The 18,030-nt window shown below is 33.7% G+C and overlaps 1 protein-coding gene across 2 annotated transcripts in view; it reads left to right on the top strand.

The window, feature by feature from the left end:
* Window positions 1-2,519, top strand: part of dclre1c (DNA cross-link repair 1C, PSO2 homolog (S. cerevisiae)) — a 19,236-nt gene extending 16,717 nt beyond the window's left edge. For both annotated transcript variants that reach the window (XM_032589292.1, XM_032589293.1), the window contains 4 exons: window positions 1-36; window positions 434-531; window positions 995-1,081; window positions 1,748-2,519. The exon at window positions 1-36 is cut by the window's left edge and continues 53 nt beyond it. In XM_032589292.1, coding sequence (XP_032445183.1) covers window positions 1-36; window positions 434-531; window positions 995-1,081; window positions 1,748-2,313 — 787 coding nt within the window. In that variant the 3' untranslated portion in view covers window positions 2,314-2,519. The remainder of the gene's footprint in view (window positions 37-433; window positions 532-994; window positions 1,082-1,747) is intronic.
* Window positions 2,520-18,030: the final 15,511 nt, after the last annotated feature.

Genomic DNA, 18,030 nt, shown 5'->3' with positions numbered 1-18,030 from the left:
TCCGATCGGACGCTCGCTGACCGACGTCACGCAGATGTGAGTCCAACGGTTTAAATGCTTTCATGGAGAAAAGTTTTCTGAATTAATTTCTTCCTGTGAGAAAATTTGCTAAGAATCTTCAGTCAGGAAAAATCTGGAAAAATGGGAATTTGGCTTTTATTCCCAGTCTGGATGAGTTTGGATAGAAACAGAGAAATTTGTGTTCCTAGACTTTATTCCATGTTTTCTGTCCATCAATCCATCACTAAAATCCTTTTCTTGGTCAGAATCAACAGAAGTTTCTGGATCAGCAGATTTTCCAGTAAAACATCCCGAGTCCGTCTGCTCCAGGAACCAGGCTGGACCAGTCCTGTCTCTGTGGCCCGGGTTCCAACCTGAGGCTGCAGAGTCATCTTCGCTCTGATGATGATGATGATGATGTTTGTGTCTTCAGGTTGAGGCTGATGTGCCGGAACCAGCCTGATGAAACCGGCTTCGTTTACAGACCTCTGGGCGTCCTGAAGCGGAGCCGAGCTCAGCAACCCACTGACGGTGACTCAGTTCTGACCCGAAACCTGAAACACACAGAACCCGAAGACCGCTTCATGTTTCCCTGTCCAGTTTGGACGTATTTGTGATTTTTATCCAACTGTATTCTGATGATTAATCGATCGATCGATTAATTGGATGAAAAAATTACCCATTTTGTAGATTTTTATTTAACCACAATATCAGAAATGCATAAAAAATACAAATAAACTTTTCTATTGTTTAAATAAAAATTTTATTGCCTGAAATGCAAAAAACAGCGAAAATATCAGCAGTTTTCATATCACCAACCTGGTTAAAACGAGCTTAAATGAGGTCAACCAGTTAATGAGGTCAACCAGTTAATGAGGTCAACCAGTTAATGAGGTCAGCCAGTTAATGAGGTCAGCCAGTTAATGAGGTCAACCAGTTAATGAGGTCAGCCAGTTAATGAGGTCATATGTTTTGCTCCTGGTTCTGTGTTCAGACTCGATTAGCGACGACGAGCTTTTCGACGGTTTGGATCTGGTTCCGCTCCGGAAGAAACTGATCCTGAACCAGGAAATGCACAACGGTACATTTTTATCTTCCTCCTTCTTTTTTTTCTGTTCCATGAACATTTCTTCAACCAAAAGAAACATTTTGATTTTGGTTGAAGATGTTTTATCTTTGAGCAACAATCGTTAGACGAGAATGTTGATAAAATACATGAATCAATACATAATCTATACATTTATGAGTACACTTCTATAATACTATCTGTGTAGTATTAATACTTTTGCTACGCTGGAAGTATTCATATCTCTTCAACTTTAGCATGAAATGTATTTATTAGGATACTTTTGGAAAAACAAAGTTAAATTTTAATAAGAATATTTTTTGACCAAACTTATGTTCCATTTGGGTCAAATCAAGATTATGAATGTATAGATAAAACCCATCAACAAACTTAAAATATAATAAATGACTGTCTCTGTATTTGATGGATACTTCTTAAATGAAATAATATTGAACATCTTTTCAAATTCATGTAATTTGGCAACACACAGAAGAAACTGATTTGATTTGACTGAAAAACAAATATCAGATCATTTTTGCTCCTCTCGCTTTGGAACGAGTTATCGATAGCGATGTATTAGAGCAAACAAGGCGTGTTAAAGTACAAATATTCATCATTCTTTCTATTTATTTTGGTTAAATTATGAAAAAGTTGATGTGATTGTTTCTCCTTTAACTGTAGAGACGCCAGCTGAGAGAACAGCGCCCCCTGTGGCCACGTCTTTACCCCTGCTGGTGTCCGATTCGGCGTCTGCTGCTCAGAACTACTTCGACTGCACCGAGTCCAACGGCGAGGACGAAGACGACGAAGAGGAGGAGGAAGACGAGGGAAAGGGAGACGTGAGCAAAGCGCCGAAGTGGGAGGATTTCTTTACGGCGGAGCCGCTGAGCGACAGCCAGAACAGCCAATCGCATTCCTGCTGCTCCGCCGCGTCACAGACCCCGGATCTGTTCGGCGACGGCGACCGAACCCCAGAGAACCTGGACGCCTTCAGCCTGACGCTGTCCGCCTCCCAGTCCGACCAGTCCTCTCAGAACCTGGACGACACGCTCATCCTGGCCCAATCAGAACTCCAGGAGCTGCCGGCGTCTCAGGCGTCCTCTGACTTTGACGTCCCCCCAACGCCGGAGTCGAAGGCGCCGCAGACCGACGAGCTGCTGCAGCTGTACAGGAAGCTGGCATCGGGACAGGATGTGGTCATCAGAGGTCAGGCTGAGCGCGAAGGAGACGAACATCTGATTGGTTGATGGACAAAAGATCCATTCCGGTGTGTCTTTATTTTAGAAAAGCAAGTAAGTACACCCTCTGATCCAGGATTCCCGTCACATGGGCTTTGACTAGGCCGTCGCAGCACCTTTACTGTTAGGGCTGGGCGATACAGCTTAAAAGAAATCTTTTTAAAAAAAGAAATTACAATTGACAGAAAATATATTGGACTATTTTTGATTTTTCACTTGTGGCTTTTATTTCAACAACAAAGTATCTTTGTTTGTGTTGCACACTTAATAATAAATCAGTGTGGTGTTGCGCAGGTTCTTTTATTTTGACAATTGCTGTGGAAACATGAGAGCGACAGTGAGCGCCTTCACTGACCAGCCGTTGCTACGCTTAATTGCCGTTGGCTCGCTCACAAATAAATATTTACGACATGAGTCAAATAATAAATATTTACAATACAAGTCAAATAATTAACTAAACACTTCCACATATATACCTCGCTACTCCGCCCTAGCCCACCTTCTCCACAAGAGACATAAACAGCAGCGCTAATTGACATTTACCTGTGGAAACATGAGAGCGACAGTGAGCGCCTTCACTGACCAGCCGTTGCTACGCTTAATTGCCGTTGGCTCGCTGAGTCAGGAGTGCTGCTCACCGTGCTCTATGTGCCCACTGGTGGCGAAGCGTTGTCGCTGCAGTCCAGTGCATCTCAGTAAGATAAGTGGAGCTTAACAGCACAGCCAGGATAAGAAAAATGGAAGCAAATAAACAAACAGAAAAGGGAGGGGGTGTAATTACATCTGATGTCCATTCTCTCACATTTGATTACAAGAATAAAGTCATATTTGCAGAATAAAGACGTAATTTTACTATATGAACATCTTAAAATTGCTGCTACTGAAAATAATTTCATTTTTTACTTTTTATTCTGAAAAAATTTCTACTTTATTCTCATATTATATTGTCGTATTACTTTATTCTAGTAATAAAAATCAAAATTGTTGTAGAATTTAAGTCCAAGTAAATAAAAGCTGTAAAACAAGATGGCCGCCCTGGGCTCTGAATTATGGAAACCCTATTACATAATGGGTGAAAAAAATCCCAAAATTAAGTTTTTAATTTTTGGATTTAAAAAATAAGAAAATTCAAAACCAAAAATTGGATTAAACTGGTTGATCGCCCAGCTTTAGTTCTGCTGCAGATCTGCTCTTCTATCCTGACAAGCCCAGATCATTATGCTGCCACCACCTTACATGACAGTTGGATGTTCTTCGTTTATCCTCAGACGTTTTCTCTTTCTGGAGGACAATGTTTCAGCATCAAAGCAGCAGGGGTGTACTTATTTTGTCACTGTTCCTGGGTTATTTCTGGGTTCTCTTCAGTGTAAATCATTCCTGGACTTTGTTCTTCTCTCCCAAAGCCAGACGTTTTCTCATTTCCAAACCACTCTGACCTCATTCAACTGCACTTTGACCTCCTTCCTGTCCTCCTGCACCTGCCACACGTCACAACTACATTCCCGCTCAGCTGCCACCTTGTGGTTTCCCTGGCCTCGTTTCATTTAAAGTGGATCAACGGGTGAAAAGGGAGAAACGTTTGGTTGTGCAGTCGTTACCAGTTATGGTTTGACTTAACTATTTAATTAACCTGTTTTTGTATTTTCTCACATTTCTTTCTAAAGATGTTTATGAGAATAAACCAAGAGAATAAAAAATCCCAATGTTTGGAAACATAGTTTCAGTTTCAGAAAGCTTCCATAGGGGGCGACAGAGAGCTGAAAATGTGAAACCATCATGTGAGTATTCAGCTCTTAACGTTTTCCTTTCTAGTGAACAAACTCGTAATCTTTAGTCTGTCAGTCATTTTCCAGATTCTGTGGAAGAGAATTAAATGAGGAAATATTCTTCAGGTGATAAAAGGTCGACTTTGTAACTGACTTTATGTGACTCTGAAGGTTCAGGTCTGAGTCCATCACTGGTTTCCAACTGAAGCTGTGGGCCTACTTTAGTAAATAACTTCAATTTCCTGTATTTTCCTTTATTTAGACAGAAGAAGAGTACATTAGATTCCGTTGACACATTTCAGAAAATAATTGCAAGCAAAAGTCATAAAATGTTTCACAACCTCGTGAATGATAGAAATTTGAATATTTAACAAAACAAAGTTTAAATAATAAGGCAGTCATTTTATCTTTTATTTTTCTGGTCCGCCAGTTGGTTGAGTTTGACCAGAGGAGCATTTGATTGGCTAAGAGCTACTCGTGAAGGCAAAAGGTATCATAGACCAAAAAAATGAAGAGGAAAAACAAAATACTTCGATTTTTCTTACATGCTGCAATACATTAAATGAGTAAAGTAGTCAAACACTTAGTTGAAAACGATCATTTCTAATTTTCAAAAGATCTCTTTCTTTCTCAATTTTGAGCTATAAAAACAAGATTTAGGTCACTTTTATTGAAAAGTATGTAGCCACATTTAATAAGTTCATTAAAAGCTGAGTTTGGCCAAGCAGATACATAAAGCTGAGATACTGAATATTTTGTGTTGTAGCCAACATTTTCTAGTGTTAGATTGTACTTTGTATTAAAAATAAGATGTTTCCATCTGCATCAAACGCCTTCGCCAGGGGCTGGGAAAATTTCTATTGTTCTTCAATTGCAGCCAGTTTGAATCTAATCTACAATCATAAGTCGATTTATTGTTTACATCCCAACTCTTGATCGAATGTTTAACTTTGTGAATGCTTTCAGTAAAAACGAGCAGCCTGACTGTCTGTTGAACCAGGTGGAGATGAACGAAAACGCAGAAATGAGATTGGCTCTGCTGGATGTCTCTGATAACACAAAGGACACACCTGCTGCGCCTGCTCTTCACCAGATAACCGCATTTCACTCGCCTCACGCTAAACAGATCTCATGCAGACAGTCAGGCAGTTAACAGGCCAAAACCAATGGAAATTATGAGCATGACGTCGAAAATATACAAAAATTGGTCATAGAATAATATGTCAAAAAAGTGCCAAAATGAGTCATAGGCATAGAATGATGTCAAAATATGCAAAAATGACATATGTTAGTATGATGTTTAAAAAGTGCAAAAATGACACATTGGTTAATATGATCTCGAGAAAGTTCAAAAATGAGTCAGAGTCTTTTTTTTTTTTTTTTTTGACATCGAAACAAGAAAAAATGAGAAATTGTTTAGAATGGTGTCAAAAGTGCAAAAATTGCACATGAAGCCTAGGGGTTAATTCAAACCGCTTCTCTTCCGCATACCTGCATCATCAAATAGCCAACAGCCAACCAGCACCAAGTTGTCGCTCCACTTCAGCCAATCATCTCTGAAGAAACCTTTTAAAAGACGCAACATCGATGGATTCAGCTGCTACCCACCACCTCTACGTCTCCACCCTCGTAATCAGTGGATCCTTCCTCTCCAGGCTCAACTCCATCACCACTGTCTGGACTCCAGGGAAAAGACTACCCTGAACCAGGCCCAGTTCATAAAGCTCCTGGCAATTTTTGGCATGCAAGTCTACTGCCTGGGTCCAATCGATTGATATCTAGTATAATAAAAACTTCTAATTGCTGCTTTTTTTCTGACTCTGCAGATTGAAGTAGTATAGCCTCATGTTGTAGATGTGTAAAAATGACACATAGGTTATACGACATCAAGAAAGTGAAATAATGAGACGTAGTATTGTACAATGTCGAAAATTGTAAAAAGGAGTTGAAGTAGGATATCCAAAAAGTGCAAAAAATGAGTCTTGGTACAGAGTGATGGCATAAAAGTGCAAAAATAAGTTATTCTACAGTATGTTGTTGGAAAAATGCAAAAGTTAGTCATAGTTTAGTATGACGTCCAAAACATGAAAAATTTAGTCATAGCTTAGTATGACGTCGAAAACATGAAAATTTAGTCATAGTTTAGTATGACGTCGAAAACATGAAAATTTAGTCATAGTTTAGTATGACATCGAAATCATGAATAATTTTGTCATAGTTTAGTAAGACGTCCAGAACATGAAAAATTTAGTCATAGTTTAGTATGACATCGAAATCATGAATAATTTTGTCATAGTTTAGTAAGACGTCCAGAACATGAAAAATTTAGTCATAGTTTATTATGATGTCGAAAACATGAAAGATTTAGTCATAGTTTAGTATGACGTCGAAAACGTGAAACATTTAGTCATAGTTTAGTATGACGTCGAAAACATGACAAATTTAGTCATAGTATCGTATGACGTCGAAAACATGAAAATTTTAGTCATAGTTTATTATGACGTCCAAAACATGAAAATTTAGTCATAGTTTATTATGACGTCCAAAACATGAAAAATTTAGTCATAGTATCATATGACGTCGAAAACATGAAAATTTATTCATAGTATAGTATGATGTCGAAAACATGAAAATTTAGTCAGTTTAGTATGACGTCCAGAACATGAAAAATTTAGTCATAGTTTAGTATGACGTCGAAAACATGAAAGATTTAGTCATAGTTTAGTATGACGTCGAAAACATGAAACATTTAGTCATAGTTTAGTATGACGTCGAAAACATGACAAATTTAGTCATAGTATCGTATCACGTCGAAAACATGAAAATTTTAGTCATAGTTTAGTATGACGTCCAAAACATGAAAACTTTAGTCATAGTATCATATGACGTCGAAAACATGAAAATTTATTCATAGTATAGTATGACGTCGAAAACATGAAAATTTAGTCAGTTTAGTATGACGTCCAAAACATGAAAAATTTAGTCATAGTTTAGTATGACGTCGAAAACATGAGAGATTTAGTCATAGTTTAGTATGACGTCGAAAACATGAAAGATTTAGTCATAGTTTAGTATGACGTCGAAAACATGAAAATTTAGTCAGTTTAGTATGACGTCCAAAACATGAACAATTTAGTCATAGTTTAGTATGACATCGAAATCATGAATAATTTTGTCATAGTTTAGTAAGACGTCCAGAACATGAAACATTTAGTCATAGTTTATTATGACGTCGAAAACATGAAAGATTTAGTCATAGTTTAGTATGACGTCGAAAACATGAAAATTTTAGTCATAGTAAACTATGACTAAAATTTTCATGTTCTGGACGTCATGCTAAAGTATGACGTCGAAAACATGAAAAATTTAGTCATAGTATAGTATGACGTCGAAAACATGAAAATTTAGTCATAGTTTAGTATGACGTCGAAAACATGAATAATTTTGTCATAGTTTAATATGACGTCGAAAACATGAAAATTTAGTCAGTTTAGTATGACGTCCAAAACATGAAAAATTTAGTCATAGTTTAGTATGACATCGAAAACATGAAAAATTTAGTCATAGTATAGTATGACGTCGAAAACATGAAAAATTTAGTCATAGTTTAGTATGACATCGAAATCATGAATAATTTTGTCATAGTTTAGTAAGACGTCCAGAACATGAAAAATTTAGTCATAGTTTATTATGACGTCGAAAACATGAAAGATTTAGTCATAGTTTAGTATGACGTCGAAAACGTGAAACATTTAGTCATAGTTTAGTATGACGTCGAAAACATGACAAATTTAGTCATAGTATCGTATGACGTCGAAAACATGAAAATTTTAGTCATAGTAAACTATGACTAAAATTTTCATGTTCTGGACGTCATGCTAAAGTATGACGTCGAAAACATGAAAAATTTAGTCATAGTTTAATATGACGTCGAAAACATGAAAATTTAGTCAGTTTAGTATGACGTCCAAAACATGAAAAATTTAGTCATAGTTTATTATGACGTCCAAAACATGAAAATTTAGTCATAGTTTATTATGACGTCCAAAACATGAAAAATTTAGTCATAGTTTATTATGACGTCCAAAACATGAAAAATTTAGTCATAGTTTAGTATGATGTCGAAAACATGAAAATTTAGTCAGTTTAGTATGACGTCCAGAACATGAAAAATTTAGTCATAGTTTAGTATGACGTCGAAAACATGAAAGATTTAGTCATAGTTTAGTATGACATCGAAAACATGAAAATTTAGTCATAGTATAGTATGACGTCGAAAACATGAAAATTTAGTCAGTTTAGTATGACGTCCAAAACATGAAAAATTTAGTCATAGTATAGTATGACGTCGAAAACATGAACAATTTAGTCATAGTTTAGTATGACATCGAAATCATGAATAATTTTGTCATAGTTTAGTAAGACGTCCAGAACATGAAAAATTTAGTCATAGTTTAGTATGACGTCGAAAACATGAAAGATTTAGTCATAGTTTAGTATGACGTCGAAAACATGAAACATTTAGTCATAGTTTAGTATGACGTCGAAAACATGACAAATTTAGTCATAGTATCGTATCACGTCGAAAACATGAAAATTTTAGTCATAGTTTAGTATGACGTCCAAAACATGAAAACTTTAGTCATAGTATCATATGACGTCGAAAACATGAAAATTTATTCATAGTATAGTATGACGTCGAAAACATGAAAATTTAGTCAGTTTAGTATGACGTCCAAAACATGAAAAATTTAGTCATAGTTTAGTATGACGTCCAGAACATGAAAAATTTAGTCATAGTTTAGTATGACGTCGAAAACATGAAAGATTTAGTCATAGTTTAGTATGACGTCGAAAACATGAAAGATTTAGTCATAGTTTAGTATGACATCGAAAACATGAAAATTTAGTCATAGTATAGTATGACGTCGAAAACATGAAAATTTAGTCAGTTTAGTATGACGTCCAAAACATGAAAAATTTAGTCATAGTATAGTATGACGTCGAAAACATGAACAATTTAGTCATAGTTTAGTATGACATCGAAATCATGAATAATTTTGTCATAGTTTAGTAAGACGTCCAGAACATGAAACATTTAGTCATAGTTTATTATGACGTCGAAAACATGAAAGATTTAGTCATAGTTTATTATGACGTCAAAAACATGACAAATTTAGTCATAGTATCGTATGACGTCGAAAACATGAAAATTTTAGTCATAGTAAACTATGACTAAAATTTTCATGTTCTGGACGTCATGCTAAAGTATGACGTCGAAAACATGAAAAATTTAGTCATAGTATAGTATGACGTCGAAAACATGAAAATTTAGTCATAGTTTAGTATGACGTCGAAAACATGAATAATTTTGTCATAGTTTAATATGACGTCGAAAACATGAAAATTTAGTCAGTTTAGTATGACGTCCAAAACATGAAAAATTTAGTCATAGTTTAGTATGACATCGAAAACATGAAAAATTTAGTCATAGTATAGTATGACGTCGAAAACATGAAAAATTTAGTCATAGTTTAGTATGACATCGAAATCATGAATAATTTTGTCATAGTTTAGTAAGACGTCCAGAACATGAAAAATTTAGTCATAGTTTATTATGACGTCGAAAACATGAAAGATTTAGTCATAGTTTATTTTGACGTCAAAAACATGACAAATTTAGTCATAGTATCGTATGACGTCGAAAACATGAAAATTTTAGTCATAGTAAACTATGACTAAAATTTTCATGTTCTGGACGTCATGCTAAAGTATGACGTCGAAAACATGAAAAATTTAGTCATAGTATAGTATGACGTCGAAAACATGAAAATTTAGTCATAGTTTAGTATGACGTCGAAAACATGAATAATTTTGTCATAGTTTAATATGACGTCGAAAACATGAAAATTTAGTCAGTTTAGTATGACGTCCAAAACATGAAAAATTTAGTCATAGTTTAGTATGACATCGAAAACATGAAAAATTTAGTCATAGTATAGTATGACGTCGAAAACATGAAAAATTTAGTCATAGTTTAGTATGACATCGAAATCATGAATAATTTTGTCATAGTTTAGTAAGACGTCCAGAACATGAAAAATGTAGTCATAGTTTATTATGACGTCGAAAACATGAAAGATTTAGTCATAGTTTAGTATGACGTCGAAAACGTGAAACATTTAGTCATAGTTTAGTATGACGTCGAAAACATGACAAATTTAGTCATAGTATCGTATGACGTCGAAAACATGAAAATTTTAGTCATAGTTTAATATGACGTCGAAAACATGAAAATTTAGTCAGTTTAGTATGACGTCCAAAACATGAAAAATTTAGTCATAGTTTATTATGACGTCCAAAACATGAAAAATTTTGTCATAGTTTATTATGACGTCCAAAACATGAAAATTTAGTCATAGTTTATTATGACGTCCAAAACATGAAAAATTTAGTCATAGTTTATTATGACGTCCAAAACATGAAAAATTTAGTCATAGTATCATATGACGTCGAAAACATGAAAATTTATTCATAGTATAGTATGATGTCGAAAACATGAAAATTTAGTCAGTTTAGTATGACGTCCAGAACATTAAAAATTTAGTCATAGTTTAGTATGACGTCGAAAACATGAAAGATTTAGTCATAGTTTAGTATGACGTCGAAAACATGAAACATTTAGTCATAGTTTAGTATGACGTCGAAAACATGACAAATTTAGTCATAGTATTGTATCACGTCGAAAACATGAAAATTTTAGTCATAGTTTAGTATGACGTCCAAAACATGAAAACTTTAGTCATAGTATAGTATGACGTCGAAAACATGAAAATTTAGTCAGTTTAGTATGACGTCGAAAACATGAAAAATTTAGTCATAGTTTAGTATGACGTCCAGAACATGAAAAATTTAGTCATAGTTTAGTATGACGTCGAAAACATGAAAGATTTAGTCATAGTTTAGTATGACGTCGAAAACATGAAAGATTTAGTCATAGTTTAGTATGACGTCGAAAACATGAAAATTTAGTCAGTTTAGTATGACGTCCAAAACATGAACAATTTAGTCATAGTTTAGTATGACATCGAAATCATGAATAATTTTGTCATAGTTTAGTAAGACGTCCAGAACATGAAACATTTAGTCATAGTTTATTATGACGTCGAAAACATGAAAGATTTAGTCATAGTTTATTATGACGTCAAAAACATGACAAATTTAGTCATAGTATCGTATGACGTCGAAAACATGAAAATTTTAGTCATAGTAAACTATGACTAAAATTTTCATGTTCTGGACGTCATGCTAAAGTATGACGTCGAAAACATGAAAAATTTAGTCATAGTATAGTATGACGTCGAAAACATGAAAATTTAGTCATAGTTTAGTATGACGTCGAAAACATGAATAATTTTGTCATAGTTTAATATGACGTCGAAAACATGAAAATTTAGTCAGTTTAGTATGACGTCCAAAACATGAAAAATTTAGTCATAGTTTAGTATGACATCGAAAACATGAAAAATTTAGTCATAGTATAGTATGACGTCGAAAACATGAAAAATTTAGTCATAGTTTAGTATGACATCGAAATCATGAATAATTTTGTCATAGTTTAGTAAGACGTCCAGAACATGAAACATTTAGTCATAGTTTATTATGACGTCGAAAACATGAAAGATTTAGTCATAGTTTATTATGACGTCAAAAACATGACAAATTTAGTCATAGTATCGTATGACGTCGAAAACATGAAAATTTTAGTCATAGTAAACTATGACTAAAATTTTCATGTTCTGGACGTCATGCTAAAGTATGACATCGAAAACATGAAAAATTTAGTCATAGTATAGTATGACGTCGAAAACATGAAAATTTAGTCATAGTTTAGTATGACGTCGAAAACATGAATAATTTTGTCATAGTTTAATATGACGTCGAAAACATGAAAATTTAGTCAGTTTAGTATGACGTCCAAAACATGAAAAATTTAGTCATAGTTTAGTATGACATCGAAAACATGAAAAATTTAGTCATAGTATAGTATGACGTCGAAAACATGAAAAATTTAGTCATAGTTTAGTATGACATCGAAATCATGAATAATTTTGTCATAGTTTAGTAAGACGTCCAGAACATGAAAAATTTAGTCATAGTTTATTATGACGTCGAAAACATGAAAGATTTAGTCATAGTTTAGTATGACGTCGAAAACATGACAAATTTAGTCATAGTTTATTATGACGTCGAAAACATGAAAAATTTAGTCATAGTTTAGTATGACGTCGAAAACGTGAAACATTTAGTCATAGTTTAGTATGACGTCGAAAACATGACAAATTTAGTCATAGTTTATTATGACGTCGAAAACATGAAAAATTTAGTCATAGTTTAGTATGACGTCGAAAACGTGAAACATTTAGTCATAGTTTAGTATGACGTCGAAAACATGACAAATTTAGTCATAGTATCGTATGACGTCGAAAACATGAAAATTTTAGTCATAGTTTAATATGACGTCGAAAACATGAAAATTTAGTCAGTTTAGTATGACGTCCAAAACATGAAAAATTTAGTCATAGTTTATTATGACGTCCAAAACATGAAAAATTTTGTCATAGTTTATTATGACGTCCAAAACATGAAAATTTAGTCATAGTTTATTATGACGTCCAAAACATGAAAAATTTAGTCATAGTTTATTATGACGTCCAAAACATGAAAAATTTAGTCATAGTATCATATGACGTCGAAAACATGAAAATTTTAGTCATAGTAAACTATGACTAAAATTTTCATGTTCTGGACGTCATGCTAAAGTATGACGTCGAAAACATGAAAAATTTAGTCATAGTATAGAATGACGTCGAAAACATGAAAATTTAGTCATAGTTTAGTATGACGTCGAAAACATGAATAATTTTGTCATAGTTTAATATGACGTCGAAAACATGAAAATTTAGTCAGTTTAGTATGACGTCCAAAACATGAAAAATTTAGTCATAGTTTAGTATGACATCGAAAACATGAAAAATTTAGTCATAGTATAGTATGACGTCGAAAACATGAAAAATTTAGTCATAGTTTAGTATGACATCGAAATCATGAATAATTTTGTCATAGTTTAGTAAGACGTCCAGAACATGAAAAATTTAGTCATAGTTTAATATGACGTCGAAAACATGAAAGATTTAGTCATAGTTTAGTATGACGTCGAAAACGTGAAACATTTAGTCATAGTTTAGTATGACGTCGAAAACATGACAAATTTAGTCATAGTATCGTATGACGTCGAAAACATGAAAATTTTAGTCATAGTTTAATATGACGTCGAAAACATGAAAATTTAGTCAGTTTAGTATGACGTCCAAAACATGAAAAATTTAGTCATAGTTTATTATGACGTCCAAAACATGAAAAATTTTGTCATAGTTTATTATGACGTCCAAAACATGAAAATTTAGTCATAGTTTATTATGACGTCCAAAACATGAAAAATTTAGTCATAGTTTATTATGACGTCCAAAACATGAAAAATTTAGTCATAGTATCATATGACGTCGAAAACATGAAAATTTATTCATAGTATAGTATGATGTCGAAAACATGAAAATTTAGTCAGTTTAGTATGACGTCCAGAACATGAAAAATTTAGTCATAGTTTAGTATGACGTCGAAAACATGAAAGATTTAGTCATAGTTTAGTATGACGTCGAAAACATGAAACATTTAGTCATAGTTTAGTATGACGTCGAAAACATGACAAATTTAGTCATAGTATCGTATCACGTCGAAAACATGAAAATTTTAGTCATAGTTTAGTATGACGTCCAAAACATGAAAACTTTAGTCATAGTATCATATGACGTCGAAAACATGAAAATTTATTCATAGTATAGTATGACGTCGAAAACATGAAAATTTAGTCAGTTTAGTATGACGTCCAAAACATGAAAAATTTAGTCATAGTTTAGTATGACGTCCAGAACATGAAAAATTTAGTCATAGTTTAGTATGACGTCGAAAACATGAAAGATTTAGTCATAGTTTAGTATGACGTCGAAAACATGAAAGATTTAGTCATAGTTTAGTATGACGTCAAAAACATGAAAATTTAGTCAGTTTAGTATGACGTCCAAAACATGAACAATTTAGTCATAGTTTAGTATGACATCGAAATCATGAATAATTTTGTCATAGTTTAGTAAGACGTCCAGAACATGAAACATTTAGTCATAGTTTATTATGACGTCGAAAACATGAAAGATTTAGTCATAGTTTAGTATGACGTCAAAAATATGACAAATTTAGTCATAGTATCGTATGACGTCGAAAACATGAAAATTTTAGTCATAGTAAACTATGACTAAAATTTTCATGTTCTGGACGTCATGCTAAAGTATGACGTCGAAAACATGAAAAATTTAGTCATAGTATAGTATGACGTCGAAAACATGAAAATTTAGTCATAGTTTAGTATGACGTCGAAAACATGAACAATAATTAACTTCTGTTCATTTTCTCCACAAAAATGTGGTATCTTCATGTTTTAATTAAACGTCTTCACAAAAAAGTAAAGTTATTCCACATTATACAGTGCACATTACTCTATGTAGCAGCAAAAACCACATGTACCTACTAAATTGTTAATAAACATGCTTGTTTTGTAAAAGAATGATCAGAAACTGCAGTCATTCCACACAATTTTGATGTAAGAGATTATATTATGATCATTAACTTATTTAAAAACAGTAAAATGATCAGATCTACATGAACTCAAAGTAACAAGTGACGCAATGTACTTGCATCCTTTTCGACTAGCACATTAGCTTCACTAACTGCTTGCAGTCGTTAAATATCCATTGTAAGTGAATGTAGACAATATTAATAATATAAAGTTAGTTAATTTCAGTAATTCTTTTAAAATTGCATATCATCTGTTGTTACCTCACACACATATTGATATATTTTAAGTATTTATTTTTGCTAATTAAGTTATGGACTATACAAAAAACAACTTCTCACCTGCGAAATGTTGTTCAGAGGTCGCATACTATTAATTTTGTTTTGCTATAACAGCTGGAAGGGCACAAAAAACTGACTCATTACTCCCGGAGGAAGAGCCTCGTGCTCCGCGATACAAGATGGCGACCATACGGTTCTAGTACTTGGGTTGACTAGCTAAAGTTAGCAAGATGTACCTACATTTAGCTAATGGCTTAAATGTCATTTTTGACTATGAATTTTTCCAAATATTTTTTTTTTCATTGATTTTATTGAGGCATAAAACAAAATGTCTGCCGGAAGTTGTTTGCTTACAATATAGTTGGGTTCCTCTATATTTGACTTGTTCCATTTGACAGCTGCTCTTGGCTCCGTCAAATGGAAGTAGATGTAGAGATTCTGTGTTACTATTAACTTCAGTCCTCGTAATACTTTTTGAAAAAAAATTAGAAATTTTCTGAACTTTTACACCCTTAAATACAAGGGTATTATGAAAATGAAGGAAACTTTTTATTCCGTTTATGAAAATTGTTAGTCACAAAAAATTTCATAAAATAACGCCTTAATCTTGTTTAGAACACCAAAATATGACATTTTGAAAGGATTCCAGTGCTTTAATAGAATCAGAAATATTATAATTGCACTGAATATGAAAATTAAAATATGCTCTACTTAAGTCAAAGGCATATAAAAACTTAAACAAAATGATAATAAAAGTTAAAATTCACCACAAAATCATAACCTGGCCAAATTTTATGGCATTTTCCTCAACACAACCAAATATGAAATATATTTTTAAAAGAGGCAAAAATTGTCAAAGGGACACAGGAGGGTTATTGTCCGCTCCAAAGTTGTCTCCAAAATGGGTTACCAGTGCACTAGCGGTTTTTGCCCTCACTTGTCACTTATGAACAACAAAATGGTGAATGTTTCTAGTGAACGTTCAAAGTAAACTAAGAGGGCCTGAAATAGAGTAATAAACTAAAATTTTAGTTTACCTCTGGCGTAGAATTTTTTTTTCTTTGCAAGAACAAATTTTCATACAAAAGTAAACAGAAATGTGAGCACATTCAAAACTAGCTAAATAAAGTCTAAAGTTTATGCTGTGCTGACATTGGCTTTAAAGAAATACATGTTCTTAATTGGGAAAGTTCAGCAGGTGGATCATTAAAACGGGTCATCAAACACATAATTCTCATTTCTTAATTTACCTATTAGTGTAACTCTCTTGTTTAATATTCCAACAATCATCCTGTATGGACATGAAAACATGTCAGTAGTAGTGAACAGACGGTCGTTCACCTCGGCCTTTAAATGTTGCCAGGACCCGCATGACAAGGACCACTGTGTCTGTAAAACGCTGCAGATATTTTATATGTGATATTGCTGCGTAAATTGAGTTAATGAGATAAAAGCGGCAACCGCAAACATAAATAAAACAAAAAAAAAAAAATTGTTTTAGCAACAGCATTTCATTTTCTTTGGGTCATTTCTTTAAGACATTCTACTAACACATCAGCCACACGCCTGAAAGTATTTGGACGCATAATAATTAGTATTTGCTCTTTTGTTTTGTAAGTATGATTTTTCTTTTTCATCTCCAGGCGAATGCAAGCAGCGATCAGAAAACTACACTGCTGCCACCTGGTGGTAGAAATATGAGAAGCATCCCACTAAAGAAAACATCTTTACAATTCTAGGCAGATTGACAGCTTTTCCAAAGTAAGAATCAATGTCTGTAGGTCTAATAAGATTTATAGCAAACTGACTGCGGGATAGAACCCTCAACACAGAGGTTGTGAAAGTCTTTGAGCACTTTTTCTTCTCAAAACTTGGGAATATTCTTACCCTTTTGCCTCCTTTGCATTCGACAACAAACTCGAACGGATTTTATGGATTGGCCAACACAACATAGTGGAAAATTGTGAACTGGAAGAGAATTAAGAAAATCTACCAATATAAATCTGGGTTCAAACTCCCACTTGTCTTGCCCAAGTATTTGAATCTTTGAGGAAGACACGTCATGAGAGAACGGTAAACAATGCAAAGGCCGTCACATAAAATCACGAATAGAGAAAAAAATGCACTGAACCTTGTTGTTGAAACATTTTAAAAAGTGAAAAGGTTTAAGGGGTACATATAAAAACTTTTAATAGTCCCCCCGATCAGCACTCTTCTGTTTGATGACCGGCACATTGATGGAAAGTAATAAACAACCACAACCTTTATAGGACTTTTCTAGCCCTTTGTTGTAATCAAGGCTCAAGAGCGAAATGAAAAACTCTTAAAGGTCAAAACAGGAAGCTGCTACTCCTCATTTCTCTGTGTTTGGTGTGGGAGCACAAACAATCTCAAAGGGTTTATGGGAATAAACACAAAACTGAATAAAAGCATTTTGCTCTGCATTTCTTGACGTTAGCTTGGTTTTCATCAGTCACATTGAGACTTAAGGAAGTCCAGCATCAGTTTATTCTAGATGCAGTTTTGCACACTGAAGTCTGAAAAACATAAGTTAAGACAAGCGTTCAGCAGCAGACTGTAAACAGATTGGAAGCTAAAGAATGTTATTGCTGGATGGAGACCAAAAAGTGATGGTGAGGTTCCTACTGTAGATTTCAGCAGGTTTCATCAGTTTGCTACCTGCTGTGTGACTATTTTGATGGGATCTTCAGGCTGAATATACAGTCTGGCTCAGAGTTACTCTCATGGGGATGTGATCCATTAAAAGCTTTTTTTCTCTCTCTCTGTCTCTCTCTCAAATTTCAAGTTATTTTAGACCATTTATCAAAGTATAAGTGCTTGAACTCGGCATGAATGTCTGAAATACCAAGAAAGAAACAGAGGAAGGATGGATTGATAGATGGATTTAGGAACATTCATTGAATGCTCTCTGAAAGCAACATAGCTGAAGTTGTAGTTAACTTTAGAGAACACTGATAGTTGCCATAAGTTT

This window comes from Xiphophorus hellerii, chromosome 17 (genome assembly GCF_003331165.1).
Source record: "Xiphophorus hellerii strain 12219 chromosome 17, Xiphophorus_hellerii-4.1, whole genome shotgun sequence".
NCBI classification, from domain to species: Eukaryota; Metazoa; Chordata; class Actinopteri; order Cyprinodontiformes; family Poeciliidae; genus Xiphophorus; species Xiphophorus hellerii.
This window is presented reverse-complemented; position numbering and strand designations above follow the sequence as displayed.